Below are 23,206 nucleotides of genomic sequence, written 5' to 3'. Positions count from 1 at the left end.
AATAATGATATTTGTTGACACAATTGAATATCAATATTTTGTCCATGGCAAAATAAATGTAAACTGACTGATATGGGAGATGAAAGAATTGGGAGGTGGAGGTAAGCACATGAATATTTTCAACTAAAATGTTCAGGTGTTTAAATATCTTGTTCAAATTTTAGGATGATAAATAGAGGAGTCAGTGTATTTAAATATGGACAGGTAAAAGGAGAAATAAAACTATTTGTTTTTGAAAGCACAAGGATGTAAATAAAGTGAACTAAACTTTCTTCTTTTATCAGTTTTTACCATAGATAATATCTTAAAATTAGAAACCAATGGATTACAGCCCAAATAAACCAGTTAATGTGTAGAGGCAAATTATTTAAAAATTAGAGTGCTCTCCATTAGAAGAGCTCAGAAAATAAATATTAAAAATAAGGGTGAAATGGAGTCAATGGAATTGTAATAGATAATATGATATCAGGGGTGGGTGGGCAGTGGATGGGGGAGGGGGGTTATTACTTTGTGATGGGTGAAAAGGATAACTATTGCATTGTTCTGTACACCTGAAACTAATAATAATAAAAATTTAAAAAAAATAAGGGTGGGAAGTGGAATTGATAGTATGGGGAGAAGGGACATGTTGGGAAATGAATTATTGTAACTACTTCTCAGGCCCTTATTTATTTTAGTTTTCATCATGTGCATGCATTAATTTGATACCTATTAAAATATAAAACAGGAAAAAAATTGCTATTTAACAATAGCAAGTTTAAATTGCAAGTGACTAGTTTTGATATCTTCAGGGCCCTTTCATAATTGGCATTTTAGCCACCAGAACCTCAAAACAGTGATGGATCTGTATGACACTGTAACAGTTTTGGCTTCTCTTTTACCTTTCGTACGTTAATCTTTCATTGACTTCCTGCTATATGGCAGGCACTTTCCTGGCTTTGGGAATTATACTAATTAGAGCCTAGTCCCTGCCCTTGGTAGTTCTCTCAGAAAAGCCACCTAATTTCTTTTGTCCTTTTTCCCTTTATGTACACCTGCCTTGGCCCATTTCACACAGAGACTGATGAATAAGCTTTTATAGACTTCTACCCCAATTTGTTAGCCTTTAACCAAATGATTTCTCTAGCTGCTTCTTTAATTTGTCCTCTTAATCTATAAAGAGGAAAGAGACTGCTGGAACAACAGTTGGATAGGCTGACATTTAGCACCAATGCCCAACAGTGCTACCTGGCCTGATTTGCTCTGAAATTACAAAGCACAGAGATGAGAATAGGCATGAAAGAGGAGACTGTTTTGGGTTGCCGAGGGAAAGATAAATTTAATTCTCCCTTTCAAACTACTGAAAGACACATGATTTAGGGTGTTAGATGCTTCAGTTTAAATGCCTTAGAGGGAGTCTGACAGTGGATAGGGAATAGACATTAGGTGTTTTAGTCATCTGTGAAATTTAAAACTTAGGAAGAGATTGAGAGGACACAGATAACTGTGTGTGTGCGTGTGTGTGTGTGTGTGTGTGTGTGTGTGTGTGTGTGTGTTGGGGGTAGGGGGTGATCTGAGCCAACAGGCTAATTTTTGATTTCTAACAATATTCATTAAGAAAATTTTGGAAATCATCATGGTGAGAAGCTGGCTTTTTCAGTTACAATTTCTGCTTAATATATAAATGACTAAAAAACCTCCTTGATTCTAAAACAGGATTATGACTAAAAAGGAGTTCTATAAAAAGAAAAGAAATTAAGTCTGTAAATCTAACATGATTATACCCAAATTAATCCATAGCTGGAAATATTGGTCATTTAGTTATATCTGAAAGAGATTCCTATTTTTGAGCCAGGAGAAAATCTGGGCCGCATTTTCAAAAATAATCCTGTGATTTTGCATATAATATATGCTTACAATTTTAATATAGAATGTTTTAGAAAATGTATACTAAAGGTCATTTTAAGGGAAAACAGTCGTGCTTCAAAGCACATCTAGAAAAATATTTGCTATTGAAGATTTCAGTAACACTTATCTCAGTCATTTGTTCAGTATCCTTTTAAAATGCAGAATCATACTGCAGTGTTTTTGACCCATTTTATCCTGTGAATGAAAAGGTTGTCCTTACTTTTGGTTCAATTTAACAGAAGAATGGAATCTAAGACCTTGGAGAGACTTCAGAAGCAAAGAAAAATCTCTCCTTTCACACACTGCTGAACAGAGAAAAGACAGTATGGGTGTTAAGATCGGCCTGATACCCTGTCCTGGAAGCCATTTTCTCTTTGCAGCTGGAAGAGCTTGGGACTCATCCTGCCCCTGCTCCAGCCAGACCCTCTGAGGACTAGTATTTAGTCAGTCCCACTACTTGTCCTGTCTGTAGTCTAGGGCCAATCCTGGCAACCTGGTTTCTGATATATTCCTCAGACCAGGTCTCAGATTTGTGCCTCGTTTTGGTTATTAGTTCTTTCGTTTCTGTATCCTTGTGACTGAGTCCAATTTTGTCACCCAAGTCCCTCTTGAACTAAAACTTTACCCTCATCAGTCCCTGGTCCAGGAATTACAAGCTGGATCCCTACATACTGACTTTCCTGATGCCAGTTGCCATATTGGAAAGCCAGGTATTTCTTCTTCAGGTATTTCACTCTTCTTTATACATTGTGGGGCATCTCCGGTTCTTATGGCTATTCTGGATTTAATAGTCATGGCGCCTGTAGCCATCTTCTTTGAGTGCCTTGTTCCACTTACTGAGCTGAACTTCTGCAGCGAGGTCTTTGTAAAAGCACCTGTTCCATACCAGAGGGCAGATCTAATTTTAATTCCAGTAAACTCTTCTGAGCCTGGTGTATACGAGATGAGATAATAGTTGTATCAGTTTCATAAGGCTGTCATAACAAGGTTACCACAGACCGGGCCTAAACAACAGAGATTTATTTTCTCACAGTTATGGAGGCTAGAACTCCACCATCAAGATGTTGGCAGGGTTGGTTCTCTCCGAGGGCCCTGAGGGGAGGATGTGTCCCAGGCCTCTCTCCTTGGCCTGTAGATGTCTGCCTTCTCCCTGAGTCTTCACATTGTCTTTCCTCTGTGTGTGTTACAATTTCTTCTTCTGATAAGGATACCAGTCATATTGGATTAGGGGCCATCCTACTGACATCATTTTGATTTAATTATCCCTTTAAAGACCATCTCTTCAAATATGGTTACATTCTGAGTTACTTGGGGTGAGGATTTCAATGTATTAATTTGGGGAGGGGACACAATTCAGGTCGTGACAATAATATCCATGGGAGGAAAGAGACCAAGGCCTCTACATGTCTGTGTGCATACATGATAAATACTAACATTTGGCATTTGTCTCCATGGTTTTCATTTATGAAAAACATAAGATCGTCAGAATTCTTACTGAGTCATTATTGTATGAAGAGGATTGATTATAAGATCATGAAGACACAGACAGTTTTAGGCAGAGCCAGAGACTGCGCACATTAGGCATGTTCCTTAACCTCTGTAAGCTTCAAGTTCCACTGCTTTAGGGACTGGGAATAATAATTGTACATATCCCATGGATTACATGTAAAAATTAAAAGAGATAACATGCTTTGCTTTGTGTACCTTGTACCTGATATGCAGCATGTGCTCTCTCTATATGTATAATTTCTATGATACTAAATAGGTTGTACAGATAATACATGTTACAAGAACTAGAAGGAAAGCTAGAATGCCAAGATTTCATGTTGGAGCGGGGGTAGAATTTGGGCAGGAAGAATCGGTGTGGCATTCTAGTCAGACAGACTGGCATCAACAATGAGATATGCTAGAGACAGATATACACTGTTTTGGAAACAGTAAGTTTATGGACCTATGGAAGAGAAAGAGCTCAGAAGCTACTGAGCAAGGGAACAGTTTTAATCCCAGTTCTGTCAAGAACTGGGTTACATTGGGCAACAGAATGAGAGGGATGGACTGTATCAGGGAAACTCATCCTCGGATATACTTTAGAATTCCCTGGGGAGCTTTTAAAAATCAAGTGTAGCACCAAAAGGGATTCTGATTTAGTCAGTGTGGCGCTCTCTCTCCCAGTCTCCCCCCCACACACACCCCAATGTAGTTAAGATTATGAACTACGGAGCTTGATAACCTTCTAGGACTTTTCCAAATCTCAGCCCTGACCCTTTATAAATTGTGAGGTGCTGGTCCTTCCATGAGAATTTTTATTTTGAATCATCATATGACCTTCCCATAAAAAAATGTTGCTTATTTATATGGGAACACATTTGACTGGAAAAAGCATCCAAAATGATTCAACTTTTTTTCTGGGGACAGAATAAAAAGTTGTATGTATCCAGGTATATTTTACAACTCCAACCCAGGAACTTTGAATTAATTTTCATACTGACTAGCAGGTGTGAATTCTGCACAGGGTAACTATCGTGCCTAGGATCCCCAAGTGAGGGAGGAATTGAGGAACAGACAAGTGCCCTTGCAAATGAATAGAAACCAGGAGGCATGCCTACATCGAGACAATAAATGGGAAAGTCATTCTCAGAGTCTAAAGTATTATATAAATGTGAGTAATGATTACAGTCCTAACACTTGGTCATTCCAGTTGGGTTAGTGGTAAAACTCTTACAGATTGGATCATTTCATAAAAAATGAAATCCAAAACTTCAGCCAAGCCCTTCAGTCCTCAGATTGTAGCTCCAGTTTATAATGTGTACAGACTCACCGTCTCTAACACTGCTGTTCTTGACTGATTAGCCTTATGTAATACACTGACCTTCATGCATGCCATATACTTTTCCATCTCTATTGTGTGGCATTTGCTGTTCTACCCCTTTCAATGCTCTCCTATCTCAGCCATGATTTAAAACTAAGACCAAATTTTACATCCTCCTCTGCTGTTTGTTCTCCTTAACTGTCTAATTTTATATTTAATGTTTGAATGTTTATGTCTTTTCCTGAAGAATATTAGTTGTAAGTTTAAATGGAGACGTGTTTCTGCATTTATATCCTATTTTATACTTAATAAAGTGATAGTTTATAATTACATACATAGAAATATAGTTAAGTTGAACGCTGTTGGATGTTTCTCTGTTTTTTTTAATTTGTGGAACAAATTACAAGAAAAAAAGAAACTAATAAATTATATATTGGAGGAGAAAAGATATAGCCACAAGTACAGTTGAGGATAATTGAGTTTGAAAAAGGGTAATTTCTCCAGACTTCTAAATCTTGGCACATACCTTTAGTTTTTTTATTTAATAAATCCAGCATTTGGAAAATGTACTTCAGTCAGTAGGTACCGCTTCATAAGATGACAAGAAATTATTTACTTTGTTTTTTATGAGATTACAGCTTCTCTGTTCTCAGAAATCTGTTTATTTTTGGTAAATTGGACATTAACTCTTTGAACTATAGAAAGGAAATCACAGTAGTACTATCACTAGACAATAATTTACTGTACATTTTAATGAAAGAAAAAATTCAGTTATCCACAGAAGAAATTGTAGTGTGAATTACAACCAACACCAATAACATTAACAATAATAGTGAAAAACAAAAAATTGTTTAGGGAGAACTGACTTACAGCTGAGTGATGAGAAAAGAGCTGAACATTTAATTGGTATAATACCCCCAAAACTCTAAATTAGATATTTCAGAGAGAAAAATTTCTTTGGGAAACCTCGATTTAGGTTAGAGATTAAGAAACTTTGGGAAATCATGAGGTAAATCAAGCATCATCATTGAAGACCTTTCAATTTTCATTGAGTAGGAGAGTTGGGATAGTGATTGGAATTGCTCAAACTCAATCCAGATGTTTGGAATTGAAACCACATAAGAAATTGTAGCCCAATTGATGAGGTAAAGCTAGAAGCCTTACCTCTAACTTACCTATTTGTGTTTATGAACTATGATTGCATCTGAGAAAGAGTATCTTGGCAGAATAAACACTTTATGATGGATATAGGTAAATATTTTTTATTATAACAGTGTTGATAATATAAAAATTGGAAGCCAGCTCAATTTTTTGGTTATAAGGCATTGGTTAAAGGAATACCATGTAGTCATAAAAAAATCTGTTATGTATTCTTATATTTATGACATAAAAATATGTTTGTGATAGTTGAGAGTAATCTCAAGTGCCAGAAATGAAATGAGAAAACCAGATCCCTAAGTATAGGAATTGATACTTCAGCAACACCTCAGGTTGAATTAAGACTTGTAATGTCTGGGGAATTCGCTTATTTAACAACACAGGGCCGTGAGAGGCAGTTTTGCCCTTGTAAGAGGCATGTAATTGGAACTGGTGTCTGTGTATGAGGCCATGATTCTCAGAGTGCTTCCCCCACCAGGAAAGGAGGATTAGTATTAAACTTCACACAGCTCAGATAAATGAGAAACCTTGTTTCTGTCTCAAACCTGGGTGAAGAAAACAATAAATCTCTTGTAAGAAATTGAATCTCTTCCTGTTCTGTAGGTGGATTTTGTAAACTGAATTTATATTGCCTACATTGTGATTTAATCCCCAAACAAGAAATTTACATTAAATTTGGTCCTTGGTCAGTGATATCTCATTCTGTAATACCTTTCCTATCTATTTTCAAGCTCTAAAGCCTTCCCAGTCGTCTATAATCAATGACTGAAGTTACCAAGAAAAGACAAATGCTAAGAAATGGCACTCAGAGAGCCAATACTTTGGCTTTATCTATTGGGTTCCCTTTTCTTTTGACATGTTTCTATCTTTTACAAAGAAGTGCAGTAATGGCCAAAGCATTTGTGTCAGGCTTTAGATGAAACAGTCAACTTTGATTATCCTTTAAATATCTCAGCACCATGAAAAGCACCCAATTTCAAATTGTCTGACTTTGCTAGGCCTCCTATAGGAAACGTGTCAGATCGCTCAGAAGGTGTCAATTGGAGAAATGTTCTGTGGTGGGTGACAGGCTTACAAAGTAATCACTGCCCGTAATACTAATTTACCTTTTCTTCTTTACTGTCCCTTTCACAGACCAATCACCTTTTCTCCTAATCTCCTTAGAAAGATCCTCTCTGAAATGTTCCCTATCCCACCCTGTACCATATCCTGCCACTACCTGACATTTTAGCGCTCGTATTTGCTATTCTGATCCTCTTTATTCTATACCCAGTATTGCCTCAGTTTCCCCATGTGGTTAGATCAGGGTCTGGGAAACCTAGGGCTCCCTAGCTTAGAAGATAACACAGATCAAGGCAAGTTAAACTGACCAATTCTTGAAGGACCCCTTTCATCCATGCTTGTCTTCTAACACACTGGGATAAAAAGATCAATATTCATAGTATACACATATTCATTTATATTGTAAATGGGGTTTCATTAGCACACCTTGAAAACAAGAATTTCCATACCTGTATTTCAGAATTTCAGAGTGATCTGGGATCCAAACCCGTTCATAGTATCAAATTCTTTGAGTCTTTTTTTTTTCCTTTTAAACTTTCTTAGGCTAGACATTTTATAGGCAGAGTTCCTTCTAGTATCCCACACAGCCTCGTGGGAAACCTATCAATCCTGATACAAGACAGGTTACAGCCTTATAACTCAGGAGATTTCAGGTATGAAAGAAGATCTCAATCCTGGGAAAAAAAATTGAATTAAATATATTGATTTCCCAATTCCTAATATTTTATTCATTCTCATGTATTTAGAACTAACCTTGCCTTCTTGTTTAATGTTATCGTTACTCCAAAAAGTCCGCTCATTGTAATTTGTATACTGGTTTATTCTTTGTCTAGATATATACAATTAGGATTTCCTGGAATATGTCATTTGGACTTTATGTTTTATGTTTGTTTCATTGTAGCTTAGAATCCTTTAGGACAGTTGCTTCGGTGTGATTATGTCGGACTGAATAAATGGGAGGAGACCTTGATACAGAAGCACATTCATGTGGGTCAGGAGGGAGGTAGATGAGCTGGTGCTTTGTGACAGCAGAGTCACAGATATCCCAGTGACAAAACAGGGCATAGAACAGTGCCTGTTAGTACAGAAACTACCCCCACCACCCCCGCAAAAAAAAAGCCCTGAACATCAACTCTGAATCTATAAAATGAAATCCAGTATTTCCTTGCCTTTCTTTTTCCTTAGGATATCTTAGCAAATCAAAATAAACTGTATTAATAATACACCATTTCTCCAACCAGTATTTCTGCAAAACAGTAATAGGTTAAGTTAGTGTGCCACCAAAAATAAGTGTTTGTGCTCAAATAAGTTTCGTCCGTGCTGACTTTGGCTGAAAATGTCCTCATGCTGGACTTCTCATCACCTTTACTCAAATGTGCATTGAGATTGTTCTAGAAAAGAATACACTATGCAGTGTGTCCTGAATATGTTTGACCAGATCCCTTTTATTCATCCTTTAACATCTCCATAAACTGGTGATCTGAAGTCAAGGCCTGGTGGAGCTAGGCTAGAGTCTCATGAAGGACCTCAGCCTATTGAATCCTGTGCCTTTTACTTGGTGTAGATTCATCTGCCTCACTCAAAAACCACTAAGAACACAGTCTTGTACTAGCTACTAGGTAAAATTTAGTTCCCAGATTTAAGGATGTTGGGATCTAAAGCAAAATTAGCTTTGATTATATTTTTTATTTTTTAATTCAAATGTTCATGCTGCCACTGACTAGATATGTCACTTATCATATGTATGTGTTAGCCTCAGTTTCCTCATCTGTAATATGGGAGTAATAATAGCATTTAAACCTTTGAGGCAGAGATCTGTCTGGTCTAACTCTTTCTTCGCTTTGCGCTAGTGCTTAGTATATTCATTCAATGTTGAGAATTTCTGCTAGGTGAAAGAAATTATGAATGCATGTTTGGATCAATAAAACTCACAAGGAATACTGGAATTAAGTACTACGTATAACTCTTCTTTTAAGACCTACAGGAAAATGAGAAACAATGAAGAGTTTCATGTACATTGGGTTTACTCAGTAAAAACAGAAGAGGTGCACTGAAAATTGAACTTGTGTTTGTGCCATAACCTTTCACAAATATTGTATTGTACTACTGGTTATAAAGATTATGCATCTTGATTTTACTCAGGATATAAGGTTTACACATGTGTAGATTGAAGAGAATATATTGGGTTGTCGGAAAAGTCATGACGTATATTATCTATGTTTTTCATTGCAAAAATGTGTCATGACTTTTCCGACATCCCGGGATTTACCCTCTTTGCCTAGAGTTTGTTCTGCCGTTGCTTCTTAAGTGCCAATACTTTAATACAATGCAGCATGGCTCACAGAGCAGGTAATACAGTTAATACAGCACCAGTGTGCCATTTACACCTGTACAGTCTTCAATGCGTAGCCCCACAGAGAATCAGATGCTTTATTTACATCCCATCAAGACTTTATAATCTGGGCATTATTTAAAATTACTCAGTATATTTGTCCATGTGAACATAGACCTTGTTTTTTCCTGTAATGTGATTGTGAGCAGCAGAGGCTATTACAAAGAAGAGTCAGCTACAGATGAGCAGAAATTTTTTTTCAACTTTTGAATATACTTGGGGAGAGTTGGGAAATAATATATACATTTATTGTAGTGTTTCTGCTCCCTTTCCCTAATATGCTGATATTAAGTGGCACTTAGAAATTCAATGCAGTATTGATTATTACTTGAAAGTATATTTTACTTATAAGAGATATGTGATTTGAAATCAGATTTTTTTTTGCTTTAATTACCAGGACCATAGAGAGAAAAAAACAATTTCCAGAGTAGTGTATGTGATTAATATTTCAACAATAACAATATTGGCATTTGATTGTAAGGCGTTTTATCTGTACTGTCTGACTGTTATATTCGTACTGAAGTTTAATTTGGAAATGAAAGTTTGGTGAAGTGGAAGCCTTAGGTTGGTCATTTAGGAATTTAGTTTCTAGGACATATCGGTCTTGATATCTACTCCATGCATGTTTCTATAATGGTTGATTCTCTTGTAATGCTGCCCATCCTGGTCGCCTCTCAGATTTGTTTTGAAGTGCATGGATATGCTTTAGGAAGTATGAAATACATGCATGTGTGTTATTTTTACTGTTGATAATATTTCCTGTATTAAAATCCAATAAAAGTAATGATTACCTGCAGAATAATATGCTTAAATTAAAATCTCATGTACCTCTTTGTTTTAGTGAAAAGACTAAGTTATGGTAGAGGAAAAAAATATTTTTTTTTCATAAAGTAAGAGTATGCCTCTCATCTAAAAGAGAGTATAGCTCCTCATAGCCTGGAAATGTTGGACCGTGTCACATATAGTAGTTAAACATCCCAGAGCCGTATATATGCCTCTGCTAGAAAAATACAGCAACAGGAAGAGTGAATCTATCTTTCAAAGTTTATTTAATAAAAAAATATATAATATGTACAAAGATAGCCTGATTTCAAATATTTCTTCAGGAAGAAACAAAACATTTTTTCTTCACAAATCAAAGATCTAATAACAAACACTCTCATTTAATTGATTTTAATAGCACCGAACAAAAGCAGAGAAATTATGTTTGAAGAAATCATCCTATGGATTAATGGCCACTTTGTTGTCATAAAAATTCTTGACTTAGCCCTCTCCACAAATAAGCTCACAGCAGGAGAAAGGACACTAGTTAGAGTAATTTGGGGATACGTAAACAGAAGGAATGGCTAGGAGCATAGTGTCATCTGGCAGAGAGCTTATTTCCTGAACCCTGTGGATCTGGTTAAAACCCAACAGAGATGCCAATATGCTGCTCCTCAGTAAATGCTACCAGTCTCCACGCCACCATGCCCACTGAGGCTTGTGTACAGTGTTTTAGCCAAGCAGCCCTTTGCATAGCTGCCCGGTGCCTGCAATGACCTGAGGCAGTCACGCAAAGAGACTTTCTGATGCTTACACCAACGTTTTCTTTCAGTCTTCATTTTCGGCTGCTCCTGACCCACAGGGCGTTACTGGTGTGGTGGTGGAGGAGGCACTTACTTCCCTTCTTCTTAGATATTATCTTGAATTGGTTTGAAAGCAAGGCTGAAAATCCCCAGGCTGGATTTCTTTACAAAGTTGCTGTCATGTGTGCACCTAGGATGCCTGTCTCTTCAGGAGGGTGGGAAGAAGTGAGGTTTATTGATTCTGAAGAGGAAACAATGGAGGCCCGGCGAGCAGGTGCTGGTAAGCAACAGACCATGAGTTTGGGGCATGGGGATCCCACTTCTTTATGATGTCCAGGTGGACAGCAGTCTATACTTAGCACTCCCTCCATACCTCTTATTCCAGTGCACATATTCCCATTCCGTGTGTACCCGGCGTGGCATGATTTTGTTCCATTTTCTCAACAGAGCAAAGTTTCTAACTACTAACTTGATCTTCAGTCTTTTTTCTCTGAAAATATATTTATTATATTTACCACATAGCCCTAAAGATTATAAGATGATTAATCATATTGATGATTTAGTTTCTTGTGTAATAGACATGTCAACAAAGATTTCAAGATTAGAATGTCAGTGTCCTCTGAGAATAAGAAAAACAATAGCAAGTTGCTTGATTTACATGAGTTTTGTTTATAGTCATTATATTCCATTGCTTTGCTATCTCGTACTAATACAAAGATTGAGAAATATATAACAAACTGGAGTTATCATTAGTGGAAAATCAATCCCAAAATAGGAAGTGTGTGTCACTGTTTCAAAATAACGGATCCCGGATTTTTGTGAGAGCTGAAATCTTTCCACAAACACAGTCCTTAAACAGGACCACTCTACCTCAAGGTCAATGGTATATGTGAAGCAAACTCCAAGTTGCAGTAGATGTTAGGTTTGCGTGTCCTGTCCCACAAGAAATCAGCCTGCCAGACTTCCAAGTGGCTGAGGAATCACAGCTGAGTGGGCGACTGTGAAATATATAACCCTAAGGAGGGCGATGTGGCTCAAAATGGACAGAGTGCTAAAACGTTTTAAGAAAATATGGTCAATATACATTTTTGAATTAACAGATGGAAAGTGAAAGATATTTTTTCTACTTATATGTGGACAGTGACCTCAGTGAATGACACTTGTTACTATGCATGGGATCTCAGAGTGTGTGGTATCCAGAAATGAGTGAATCATTATTTTAAAATACGTTTAACATTAGCCCCTTCTAACATTGATTCTCTGTTTTGATTCTCTACTTATGAAATATGTGGATATCATTTCAGAGCTCTTAACTTGGTGTATCAACGATCTTCTGTTAGAAATACAATTTGTTACCATTTGACAAAATTTCTCATATGGAGGCACTTTAGGGAACTCAAGATGATTATACCAAATTAATATAAATTCATGAGTTGGAAGGAGGGATAGATATTAGGTTAATGGCATTCAAAATGATTTTATAATTTCAAATAAGCTCATTTCAGGTGATAACTGAGAAAAAATAGAAGACATACAAAAAGAAAATATCTCCAAACTCAGGCACAATATTAGCCACATACAGCGTATTGAAACATTTTAATTCCATTGGCATAGCCTACATAGACTTATAAGATCTATAGAGTTTTAAATTTGAATCAAATAAAATTATATGGTACCAGTTCCAAATAGAGGAAATGGGTAAAGTTGGCTGTTGTATGTTGTAACACTTCTGTCATCATTTCTCTTCTGTATACTTGCTAGGTCAGCTGTTCTGTCTTTAGACAATGACATTTGTATGTCTTCTTTGTGACAGTGCCATACTGAAAAAAAAAAAATTCAGCAAGCCCCATAAGGTGACCTAGAGATCCTCACTGGCTCCAAATGTGCAAAATTGAGGTAGAGAATTGTAGGTCCCTCCTGCATCACCACAGTTTTCCAGACCAAGTGACTAGCACTTCAACAAAAACTGGCACAACTTTGAGGTAATCCACCAAAAAAATTATAGCAACTCCTACTTACCATGGTATAGTGAAAAGTCCATGCATGGGCTTTCAAGTCAAAGTCAAGTCCAAATCCCAACTCTGCTACTTACAAACCATGTGACCTTCAGCAAGTTAATTAGCTTTTCTGAGCCTCATCTGTAATATGGGATAAGTAATACTGATTTTGCCATATGCTTTTGAGAAATAAATGAATTAAATAAAATTAACACACTTAGTGCAATATTTGGCACATAACAGTGATTCGATTAGTATTGACTTCCCTTTCTGTTTCCCAGCCACAATTTGGCCAATGTTGACTCAAGCCAGTTTAAAGCATGATTGGAATTTGGGGGAAAAGAAATAATAAAGATTCTAAACGGAGACTGAAAACATGTTTTTTTAAGAGGTGAAAAATGTTCAAATTATTCACTTTGTTTGAGGCTGATATTTTGTAGTTGATTTGGTGATGGTGAGATGATCCGTGTTTCAGTATTTTTTTTTCCTTATCAGATCATTGTTTCTTACAAGTATTATATATATGTGATTTAAGTAAACAGTGCATTTTGTTTAAATAAATGAATGATGGTTCTTTATTCTCCCTCTGTTAGGTTTGATCATTTCATTTCTGAAGCAAACCGAAAGCCTTCTGCCTCTACTTTTCAATAACATCCCCTAGTGGATTCAGGAAGTGTATCGCTGGTCACTTATGTTTCTGGAAACTGAGTTATGTACCATGATCAAAATGAAATTGAGGGTGTGACGTAATTCAAACCAACTAACGCTGTTTTTATTGTTGCTGTTCTGTATGTAATACATGATATGGGGTGGATAAAGTAAACGTGACTTAATGAGAGGATAATGACTGTGTGTCTCACTGAAAGACATTTATTAGACTGTGCAGTATGACTACACTTCAAAGACCTGTATCTTTTACAATATTGGAAATATGAGCCTCCCCACCAACTGACTCCCTGGCAAAACCTATCTAGGGTTGTCCTTTTGCCCCCTGGAGATGAGCCACGATTAGCACTAGACTGGCCATACCGGAACAGCCTGAGGAAGCACTTTTGTCCTTGTCCCCAACAACTGCTCCCGTGCTCCCAGCTTGTGCTTCCCTGTGCCAGTTGTTGTCATCGGGCTGAGTAAGATCTCTCCGATGGGGAAACTGCAGAAGTGATCTGTTACACGGGACTTGGCAGGACCCTTGCCGGTAATTGATAATGGGACCAAATCATTTCAGGTGAGCTTTCTGGCCCACGAGCCAGCAGGGGTCTGCTGGCCTTTGTCATCTTAGCCCATGAATATCTTAGTGCAGCATCGAGGGATAATAGGAGGAGCTCGTCAAGCATCTGTCTGAGTCTTTTCTGCTGTGCCAGCTTTAAGGGACCACAGTGTTTCTTTCTCATCTCTGCCTGCAGGGAGGGGGGAGCATCTTCTGTGCATTGTTGCAAGAAATGGTTAATTATGGACCTACCAGAGCTTTGGTGTTTGCTACAGTGGGAACCTCTTTAGCCTAGCACAGAGCCCCATAGATTAATGCGGTAATCAATGAGAATCTGTACACTGCAGAGATCTGTTTTGATGACAGCAGCACTTATGGCCTCGTTTAGTGTCACTGTTGTGTAATGTTGGGCACTGCAGGCTCTTTTTGGTTTTGATTTAGAATGCAAGGACCACAGGGAATTTTCTTTAAAATTTCTTTTGCATTCTGGTGGATTTTTTGAATTGTGGATTTGCTGCCATTGTCAGCTAGAATTTAGTGATTTAATGCCAGTAGCATTTATTTAACCACTCCGATGCTGCTGTTATGTTGCTGGGTTTCTGCAGTTTCTACTACTTCATACGTTGCACTCAGGACCAGGTAAACGAAGCTATAATATTAATCTTATGCATAAGTGTAAAACTAATGGAGTATATTGTTTAATTATCCAAAGAGTAAAATATTAAAATGCTGTGGATTCTATCAGCATAGAACAAGGAATTTTGTACTTTGAATATGGAAATTACACAAATATATTATTTTAGAATACAATGGTGATCATCTTGTTGTATTATTATGTGAAGTTATTTTTATGTTTTAAACGACTATCTAAAGTGTACATTAAATTGTCTACAATTTCGTATTTAACTCTTAACTTGATACATGTGTATTACACAGTTCATTTAGAAACTATGTATTTTCCTTTTCTGATTGACCAAAGATAGTTGTTTTCCTGTTTACCGAATTTCACTAAAATTAGAAGGCTTTTGAGCTTAATCTTCTGAAAAATGGGTATCATTTTACATATAGATTGTTATTTTGAAGTGTTTCGACCAAGGCTGCCAAGGCCTAGTTTGTCCCAGTCGACAGTCCTGATTTTAAAGCACTTTGTAGAAACGCCTGTGTTTTTGTGTGATGCTAAGCTGGGGACTAAAGGGAAAACTGCTCAGGTACGGGGAGGACAGAGCCCAGGCAGAAAGAAGGAAAGGGAAATGCAGTCTTTTGGGTCACAGATTGGTGTGCGTGACCTTGGGCGACAGAGTAACTGACCCCTTCTGGTCCTTGTTTCCCTTCTGCTAGCTTGAAAAAAGATTCTGTTACTCTCTGTGGGAATGGCATAACATTTTTCAGGTGCGCAAGATCATCTGATGATTTCTGTGTAGAAAAAGGCACTACTATTAAATGTTTAAAGGTATACAGTTTTCTTAATAAAAGGGAGCAAAAGAAGTCTTTTAGTTTTGTTTTGTTTGTTTTGTTTTTCTTTCTTTCCTTTGGGGTGTTTTAGCAGCTGAGGCTTTTTTGGAAGGGAGATTATGGCTCTTTTAAGTTAAACTGGCAAACCTTTTGGTTCTTTTGTAACTATTTTGCCGTATAGGTACTGATCAAGTTTGAGGTGTCCTGAGGGCACCTGCTGTCAGATTGTCCTCCTTGGGAGGGGAAAGAGGCACCGTGCGCTATGCTGCAGGCTGGTGAGGTCCTGGATGCAGACACTCTGGGGCTGTCTGAAAGCCTGCCAAGGACATGAGCTCTGCTCATCGCTTCCTCGCTCCCTCTCAGGTACAGCCTGTTCTGCTCAGGGCATCTGGGGAAGCGCTTCTGCCTGCTCTTCTCAGCAAATGACTTTCAAGAGGTCCACTTTCTGCTGAGGGCAAGCTGAAAATCCAAAAGAGGAGAGGCAACTGGAAAAGAAGCACCCAGTCATCCTCTCCCCACCCCTTGCAAAAGTCTGAATCACATTGCTGCCTATTAAATGCTCCTTAACATTCGTGAGTGTAGGCTGATTAAATATGTTCTTTTGGGAGAATAGAAGGATTTTATTGTAAATAGAGCCATGTGCTTGCAGAGTGGGTGATAACTGCTAGTTGATAAAGAGCACCAATCTCATGTTCACGGTCATACTTAATGGGTCTCTTCGGTGATGGGACACTTACCACTCTGAGAGGAAGGCTGATGAGGCAGTGATGGTTCATGGTCTGCAACATATATGTGCATAGAGATGAAAGAAAACAATGTGACCAATTTCTCTATCTCTGAGGGGCCAATCTGTATGACTATTAGCCTCTATACATAATGTGGATGATGGCAGTAACTTTATTAGTAAAGTGATTCTCCATCGTACGAAAGATTGCTCAGGTCTCTTCCAGCTTTCTGAAGTTATGCGGTGCTGTTAGTTATTAGGGCATAGTTAGAAAGTTCTTCAGGAGACAGAGATGTTTTCCTTTTGAAGCCTTGCCTGTGAATGTTCCTGAGGAGAACACTGTTAGAGAAACGAGGGAAGTCATTTGGAAAACAAAGACAAAATTTGTCTCAGTGAACAGCAACTATATATTCTTCCCTACACTTCTCCCAGGTAATCCACACATACTTTTAATAAATAAAATAAATACTCTCTGTTCTTAATTTCCTAAAACCAAGGACATTAGGAAGAAGCATGTCAAATTATAAAGCAGAGACATCAATGAAAGATTAATTATCTTATAATAATATTAATAATCAAGAAGACTTTCACAAGTCTTAAGTTCATGTCTGTAAATTATAGGCTAGTGAAATGGGTCTAGATTTGGATAGCCTGCTTTTACTAGGCCATCTTTTATCTTTAAGAAGGTAATTGTCATAATCATATCACAAGTTGGCCAATTCGTTGTGGAGATGTAACCAGAATTTTTGAATACCTAGTTAATTTAAATCTTCTGTTTCGAAGAAGGTTTTATATGAGTTGTATGAGTTTTAAATACCTAGGCGATAAATTGTTATTCTGATAAACTGTAAGTATGAAACAAATTTCAAAGCTAAAGCTAACTTCAGAAAAGGGGGCATACTAAATGTAACAGATAGTGGGTTCTAACAAACATGTTTTCAATTGCCTGTGAGATATTTTAGACTTATTAATAACTTTGAAATTGTTCTTGGTAACAAGAAGCTAGTAGTCTTGCAATGTTCTGGTTTTTTTCCTCTAAAGAATGCTTAGTCCTTGAAGCTTGACAGGTCAAAATTGGAACAATTTTTTATCCACTTTGGTGCTTTACTTTTATTTCAAGATTATGTTTTCTAATAACTTATTTAGATTATATAAAGTTAGTTATTATATTTTTTCTGTATTTTCTTTTTAGCAAATGTCTTTGAAATTGCTTCAGGCAGTATTTCAGGGAAGAAATATTAGCCCATCTGTATGTAGTAATTTCTCTTGCCTATTGCTATTAAAAGCTATTTTAAAATACGATTAATTAGAGTCTTGATAGCTCACCAAAGTGCTTGTGTGAATCCTCTTGCCCTCTGTGTGTAATCACAAAGCTCACTTTTTCGAGTATGGTTTCTTGATTTCCTAAGTGTCTAGCTTAAATAAGGGTCTTAATGAAAGCTTAGTGCTGAGGCCGAGGACCTGCAGGAGAGGGAGGATAAGGAGCTAAAGGTACAGTACCAGGCAGTGTCCTAGCCTGAGTCACTCCTTCATCCAGACTCTTTGACCCTTTGTTCTTAATTTGGAATGAGATCATGGACCCTTTGGAGAAATAAAGGAAGCAATGAAAAACACTTATGCACACAAAATTTTATCTGCAATTTTAAAGAGTATATAGACCCCCTAAATCTATGGACCACATGAAAGGGATCACATAACTCAGGTTATAACTTTGACTTAAAGATCACAAAAACAAAGTACTTGATATTCAGTGGTAGAAAAAGTCTTGCCTATGTAAAGGTAAGTCGTTTTTCTTCTATGGTTAATAAACTCAAGACCCACTTTGAAATGCTCTTGCTTAAACAAAACAAAACAACTTACCATTTGATATTTTCATGGGCTATGTTATTCGACATCATAGTGAAAAAGTCACCCTAAGATTAACTCTCCAAAAGATAAATACAGTAAACCCTTGGATTGCGAGTAACATGGTTTGCGAGTGTTCTGCAAGATGAGCAAACATTTCTAATGCATTTTAACATGGTCAATGAGCAATGTCTTGCAATACGAGTAGTTTCTGGAACAAATTATGCTCGCAAACCAAGATATTATTGTAAATGATTAAATACACCAACATAAGTAAAGGGGTTGGGAATGACTGAAAATTTGAATATAACCTAGAGGGCTTTCGTTTAAATGACTAGGGACTTCACTTTATATGGGCCAGCATTATTTCACCTGTACCTGAAGGGTAGCTAGGGCTGTTTCTGTTTAGAATGGCCTGACAGACTAGGTTTTTTTCTGACAGTAGACTTCTTTGACAAATATGCGTAAATTGTGATTCCCTGACTTTAGATGTTAGTGTTGTTATAGATCAGACATTTAGTTATAGAGATCTGTGTGTAATGTTTGTTTTAGTCTACGAGATTTATACTGTCATCAGAGCTATTCAGTGAAGACATAAAAGTGATGAAAAAATGGAGCACACAATAATAAACCCCCAAATATATCTATTCAACCTTAAAGACCCTTTATATTATTGGTGAGATACCCATGATTTATAATGGGAAGAATCTGCCTTTGGAGTTTTTGCTTGAAGTTGTCTCTTTTTGAGTTTGCTGTACAGAATCTTTGAACTTACTATCTTTAGTCTCCACGTTTGCCCTGGTTGGTTTTACAAAGCTGAATTGCAATAGGTACAGTTTTCATGCCTGTGAACTAACTACACATCTGGATGTTTGATCTAAAATATGATGCAGTGATAATTGCATTGAACAATGATTGTAGTAGGCTCAAAGATGTGGGTACATTTTGTGAGTGTGTGAAAATGTGTGTGCCTGTGTGTGTATGTGTGTAATTTTTGTCATAAAAACTATATGCATCATTTTGGAAAACAAATAGAATTATAGAAATTCTTGACAATAAATGAAATTATAAAGGCTAACAAGGTATGTTCATTCAATGTTTATATCCATTTCAACTGTAAAAAATGCAAAATAGCCAGGCTAGAGTAATAATAGAGTTTCTCATTTGAAAAATGAGTATTTAGCCATTAGAATACAGTGGCAACAATTATTTTAATCCAAGCTCTTTACAAATATATTTCAAACATGAATAATAAGCATTTTATACCTAGAAGTAAATGCTACTTACAATTTTACCAAATAGAAAGAAAATGAGATTGAGTTTAGGAGATACTACTGACTAACTTTTTCATTTCAAAATGGAGATAAGCTTTTCATTTGATTTAAGTAAAATATATATGTCTTTATATTTTGGAAAAGAGTAAGGTATGCAATAATTTTTTCTTAGTATTAGAGCTATTACAGTCACTAATAATTTGGTATTTCTCATGAGTCTGTCCACTTCTCTGGATCATTCTTGTTGTGGTCAGTAAGGCACATTGGCTAGAATTTGGGTTGGTTTATATGGAAATTAGGTGCAGTATATGATCTTATAAGATTATTGGAATTGTTTTATGAATCTTAAATTTGTTTATATTTACTTAAAGATATTTACTGTCTTTATGAATGATATCACTCTGTATCTTAATTAGGAAAGGTTTGCTATGGATTTATAAAATTTGAATAGAGAACACATGAAAAATTATTTTTAATATATTGAAATAACATGGAATGTAACATTTTTCACAATTGTTTAAGGAATAATTTTAATGTTCAGCCTTAATGTCACTGAAAATTTTAGATATCAGTGCTAGCAATGTTGATTTTCAGCTCTTTCACCAAATATCTGTTGATTTCACAATTTAGTTACATAATCAAACCCCTAGAAAAGATAGTTTTGTTCACTTTGATTTACTCTTAAGAGATATTAATTTTGTTTAAGTATCTTTAGAAGATAAGTCAGCCATTTTTTGTGTAGGATATTATACATTCCCCATTTTGGGTACTACATTCACAAAATATCAAGAAATAGAACATTCAAAGGAAGAAAATAAGAATATTTAGAGTGCATTGAATCCTTACTTTAAATGCCATAAATCTAAAGCAATATTTGATAAACAGTTACTGCATGTTTCTGGTTTTGGTTACATTGATGTGTAGTGATTTAATTTTAGAATTATAAAAAGTTGGCATCAAGTCCTTCATTCTGGATAGCTGAGTTTTCCAATATGCTGAATATTTGCCAGCCATCTTGTTGTTATTTATACTATTTGTTTACATTATTTTGATTTAAACCTTTCTTATAAGAATTGTACATTACTTTACCATTTGTTTTGTTTTGTTTTAAACCAGGAAGGCCAAAAAGGGGATTTCACCCAGCTATTATATAAATTTATGTTCCATAAAGTAAATTTTTTTGGAGAAAATTTATAACAATTGAAAGCAGAACTTTAAAATGAAGTTGCTGGCACAATCTTATAAGCATCATCCCTACGCACTGTCAGTAAGATTGAAATTTTTGATCTCCATCATTTTTAAAATTTTATTGAATTAATTGAGGTGACATGGGTTAGTAAATTTATATAGATTTCAAGTGCAACTCTATGATATTGCATTGCGTGCTTATCATCCAAAGTCAGTATTCCTTTTATCACCATATATTTGACCCCCTTTACCCTCTACTACTACCTCCCTCCCCTCTTGCCATCTGGTAACCACTAAACTGTTGTTTGTGTTTATGAGTTTTTATTTGTTTGTTTGTCTTGTTCATTTGTTGCTTTCAGTTTTATATTCAGTGTTCATGGACATAAAGTAATTTTTTTAAGTTGTTGCCCAGTGGCTATTGTTTTAGCATCAGTTATTATGATGCCTGTTAGCACATTCACAGAGCTACTCACAGTATCAATGTTGAGGAGAGGTACACACATAACCCATTTGTTTGATTGGTTGTTTTGTTTTGTTTTAATTTCCTTGTGCCCTTCCTTGTGAATCCTTACTGCTGTCAATGTGCTTGTCTGTATTTGCTCTTTTCCATGTAGCAGTGTGCATCTTCACTAGTCCTGTAGGGTTGAATAACAGAGAAACTCATGACTGTGACTGTAAAATTCTGAGTGAAGGCCCACTGGGTTTTTGAAGGACTAAAGTCTAGGAGCTCAGATTTGTGACACTCGTTTTTGCTAGACACGAAGCCTTTTTCACTTGCTTTCCATTCTTTTGCAAGATTCCCAAATAGGCTAAGATAATTTGCTATTAACTGTCTGCTGTTTAAGCTATGGATAAGCTAACACCTGTACATCAATTGCATTTTTAAGTTTTTGGGGATTTATTTATTTATTTATTTATTTATTGCATCAAAGATATTTTGAGATTGATGAAAGGAAAAAAATCTATATTCTACTAAAAACAATTACAATAACTATATTACATTTTGTGCATATTCATTCATATAATTTTATTTTAACTTCTGCTTTAATCTACCTTAATATCAAAAATGACTTTAGGTCACTACCAAATGTAAAACGATAGCCATTTGAAATAAGTTAAAAAATGTGTAGATAAGACTAATGAGGAAGAATAGGATAGAAAATTAGGTTACAGATTTAACCATAACATTCTAACACACGTGCTCTGAGAAAAGTTGTGTCAGTTACAAAATGTACAGCTTCCCTAACATAAAAATAAACTACTTGTGTAAGTCCACACTAGTTTTTCCTGGTACTGACACCAGAGAGAAGTTTCTTCTGTGTAGTTTCACAGAGAAGGTAGCAGCAGAAGCGTGATCTACATAATATGGGTAATGCCATCACCATGATCCCGATAGTGATATGGCGAAGAACAATATATTGGGTTGTTGGAATAGTCATGACGCATTTTTGCAACAAAAAACTGAAAAAATACGTCATGACTTTTCTGACAACCTAATAAAACAAGGAGCTGTAGGAGCTGTAAGAGGAAAGAGGCTGTGTGAAAAACTAGTGTAGTCCAGGTGCATGGTTTCTGATGGTCTGGATTAATTCAGAGTTAGATTTTAGAAGATCTAAATTGATTTACTGCATGTTCCACACAAACACTTCTATAGATATTATTGCTTCAAGTTAAACATTTCAAAAAATATTAAAGAACATTGTATTCAAAAATATATAGTCTGTGAAGTGTGCCTAGGGTAGTTCAGTACAGCTAAGTAATTGTCCCTGATTTAATCAGCCAGGCACAGGGGGCATCGGATTGCCCTGCTTGCTGAGTCTTCTCGAGAGAGCACCCATGACCAAACCAAGAAACCATGTTGAAAACTTTAGATGTAGGCCTGCGAGACTTACTGATTTTTTAAAACAACAGTTTTCATTATGCAAATTTTAGATGAAGATATTTAGAAATTATTATAATGGAAACCTAGTTTTAGAAAAATTTGTGCATGCCTTAACTAGTGTGGAACTCTGGAAGAGAATCCCATTCTTGAGTCATTAGGTCAATCTTTGACCACCCTTAGCTTCGTTTGCTTTATAGTAAGTGTATGTGCTATCTGTATGCATTTGTGACTATTACTTTTCCCCCTCCATTTCCTTTTGTGCTTTTTCTTCCTTGAATTATCTTCTATCATATGGAGTTGGAGCACAGTTAAAAGGACATGCTTTTATACAGCTTGACCACTTTTGCACTGCGGCAGATTTTCTAGACCAGTGACCTTGCAGTGTTCTGCAACCTACTTTCCGATGGCTATAATTATAAAGGTTTATGAATGTGGATAGTTATCATTTTTCTCTAGAAGAATGTTGAGGCATAAAATGTTCTCCAAATTTCTATCCATAGCGATATCCCACTGCCAGCCAAGGAATTTCCAACTTAATAAAAAGAAACCCTCTAATATGTCTGTAAATAATTTGTTTGCAAAGTCAAGATAAAAACAAAGACAAAAACAAAAAACAAAATAAAACAAAAAAGAAAGGAAAAATAACAACATTTAGAGTTACTTGCTTTGATGAAGCTCTGGTCTTAAAACGTCTCTTTATATTACCAAAGAATGTTTGTTAGAATAAATTTTCTACTATTTTATAACTTAACATATATTTTTTT

General features: G+C 36.1%; 1 protein-coding gene across 37 annotated transcripts in view; it reads left to right on the top strand.

Annotated features, from left to right (window-relative positions):
• LOC109387559 (regulating synaptic membrane exocytosis protein 1) overlaps positions 1 to 23,206 on the top strand; it is a 203,876-nt gene that overhangs the window by 12,560 nt on the left and 168,110 nt on the right. For 2 of the 37 annotated variants that reach the window (XM_019651579.1, XM_019651580.1), the window contains exon 1: positions 10,747 to 11,153. The exons of 29 other annotated variants lie outside the window; for them this stretch is intronic. In XM_019651579.1, coding sequence (XP_019507124.1) covers positions 10,877 to 11,153 — 277 coding nt within the window. In that variant the 5' untranslated portion in view covers positions 10,747 to 10,876. Of the gene's footprint in view, positions 1 to 10,746; positions 11,154 to 13,901; positions 14,096 to 14,224; positions 14,717 to 15,831; positions 15,893 to 23,206 lie in introns of those variants that run through there. 6 more of the 37 variants (XM_019651581.1, XM_019651577.1, XM_019651574.1 and 3 more) reach the window with 5 other exon arrangements.

Source organism: Hipposideros armiger, unplaced genomic scaffold (assembly GCF_001890085.2).
Source record: "Hipposideros armiger isolate ML-2016 unplaced genomic scaffold, ASM189008v1 scaffold_162, whole genome shotgun sequence".
Lineage (NCBI taxonomy): Eukaryota > Metazoa > Chordata > Mammalia > Chiroptera > Hipposideridae > Hipposideros > Hipposideros armiger.
Note: the sequence above shows the minus strand (reverse complement) of the source record. Positions and strands in the feature narration are given on the sequence as shown.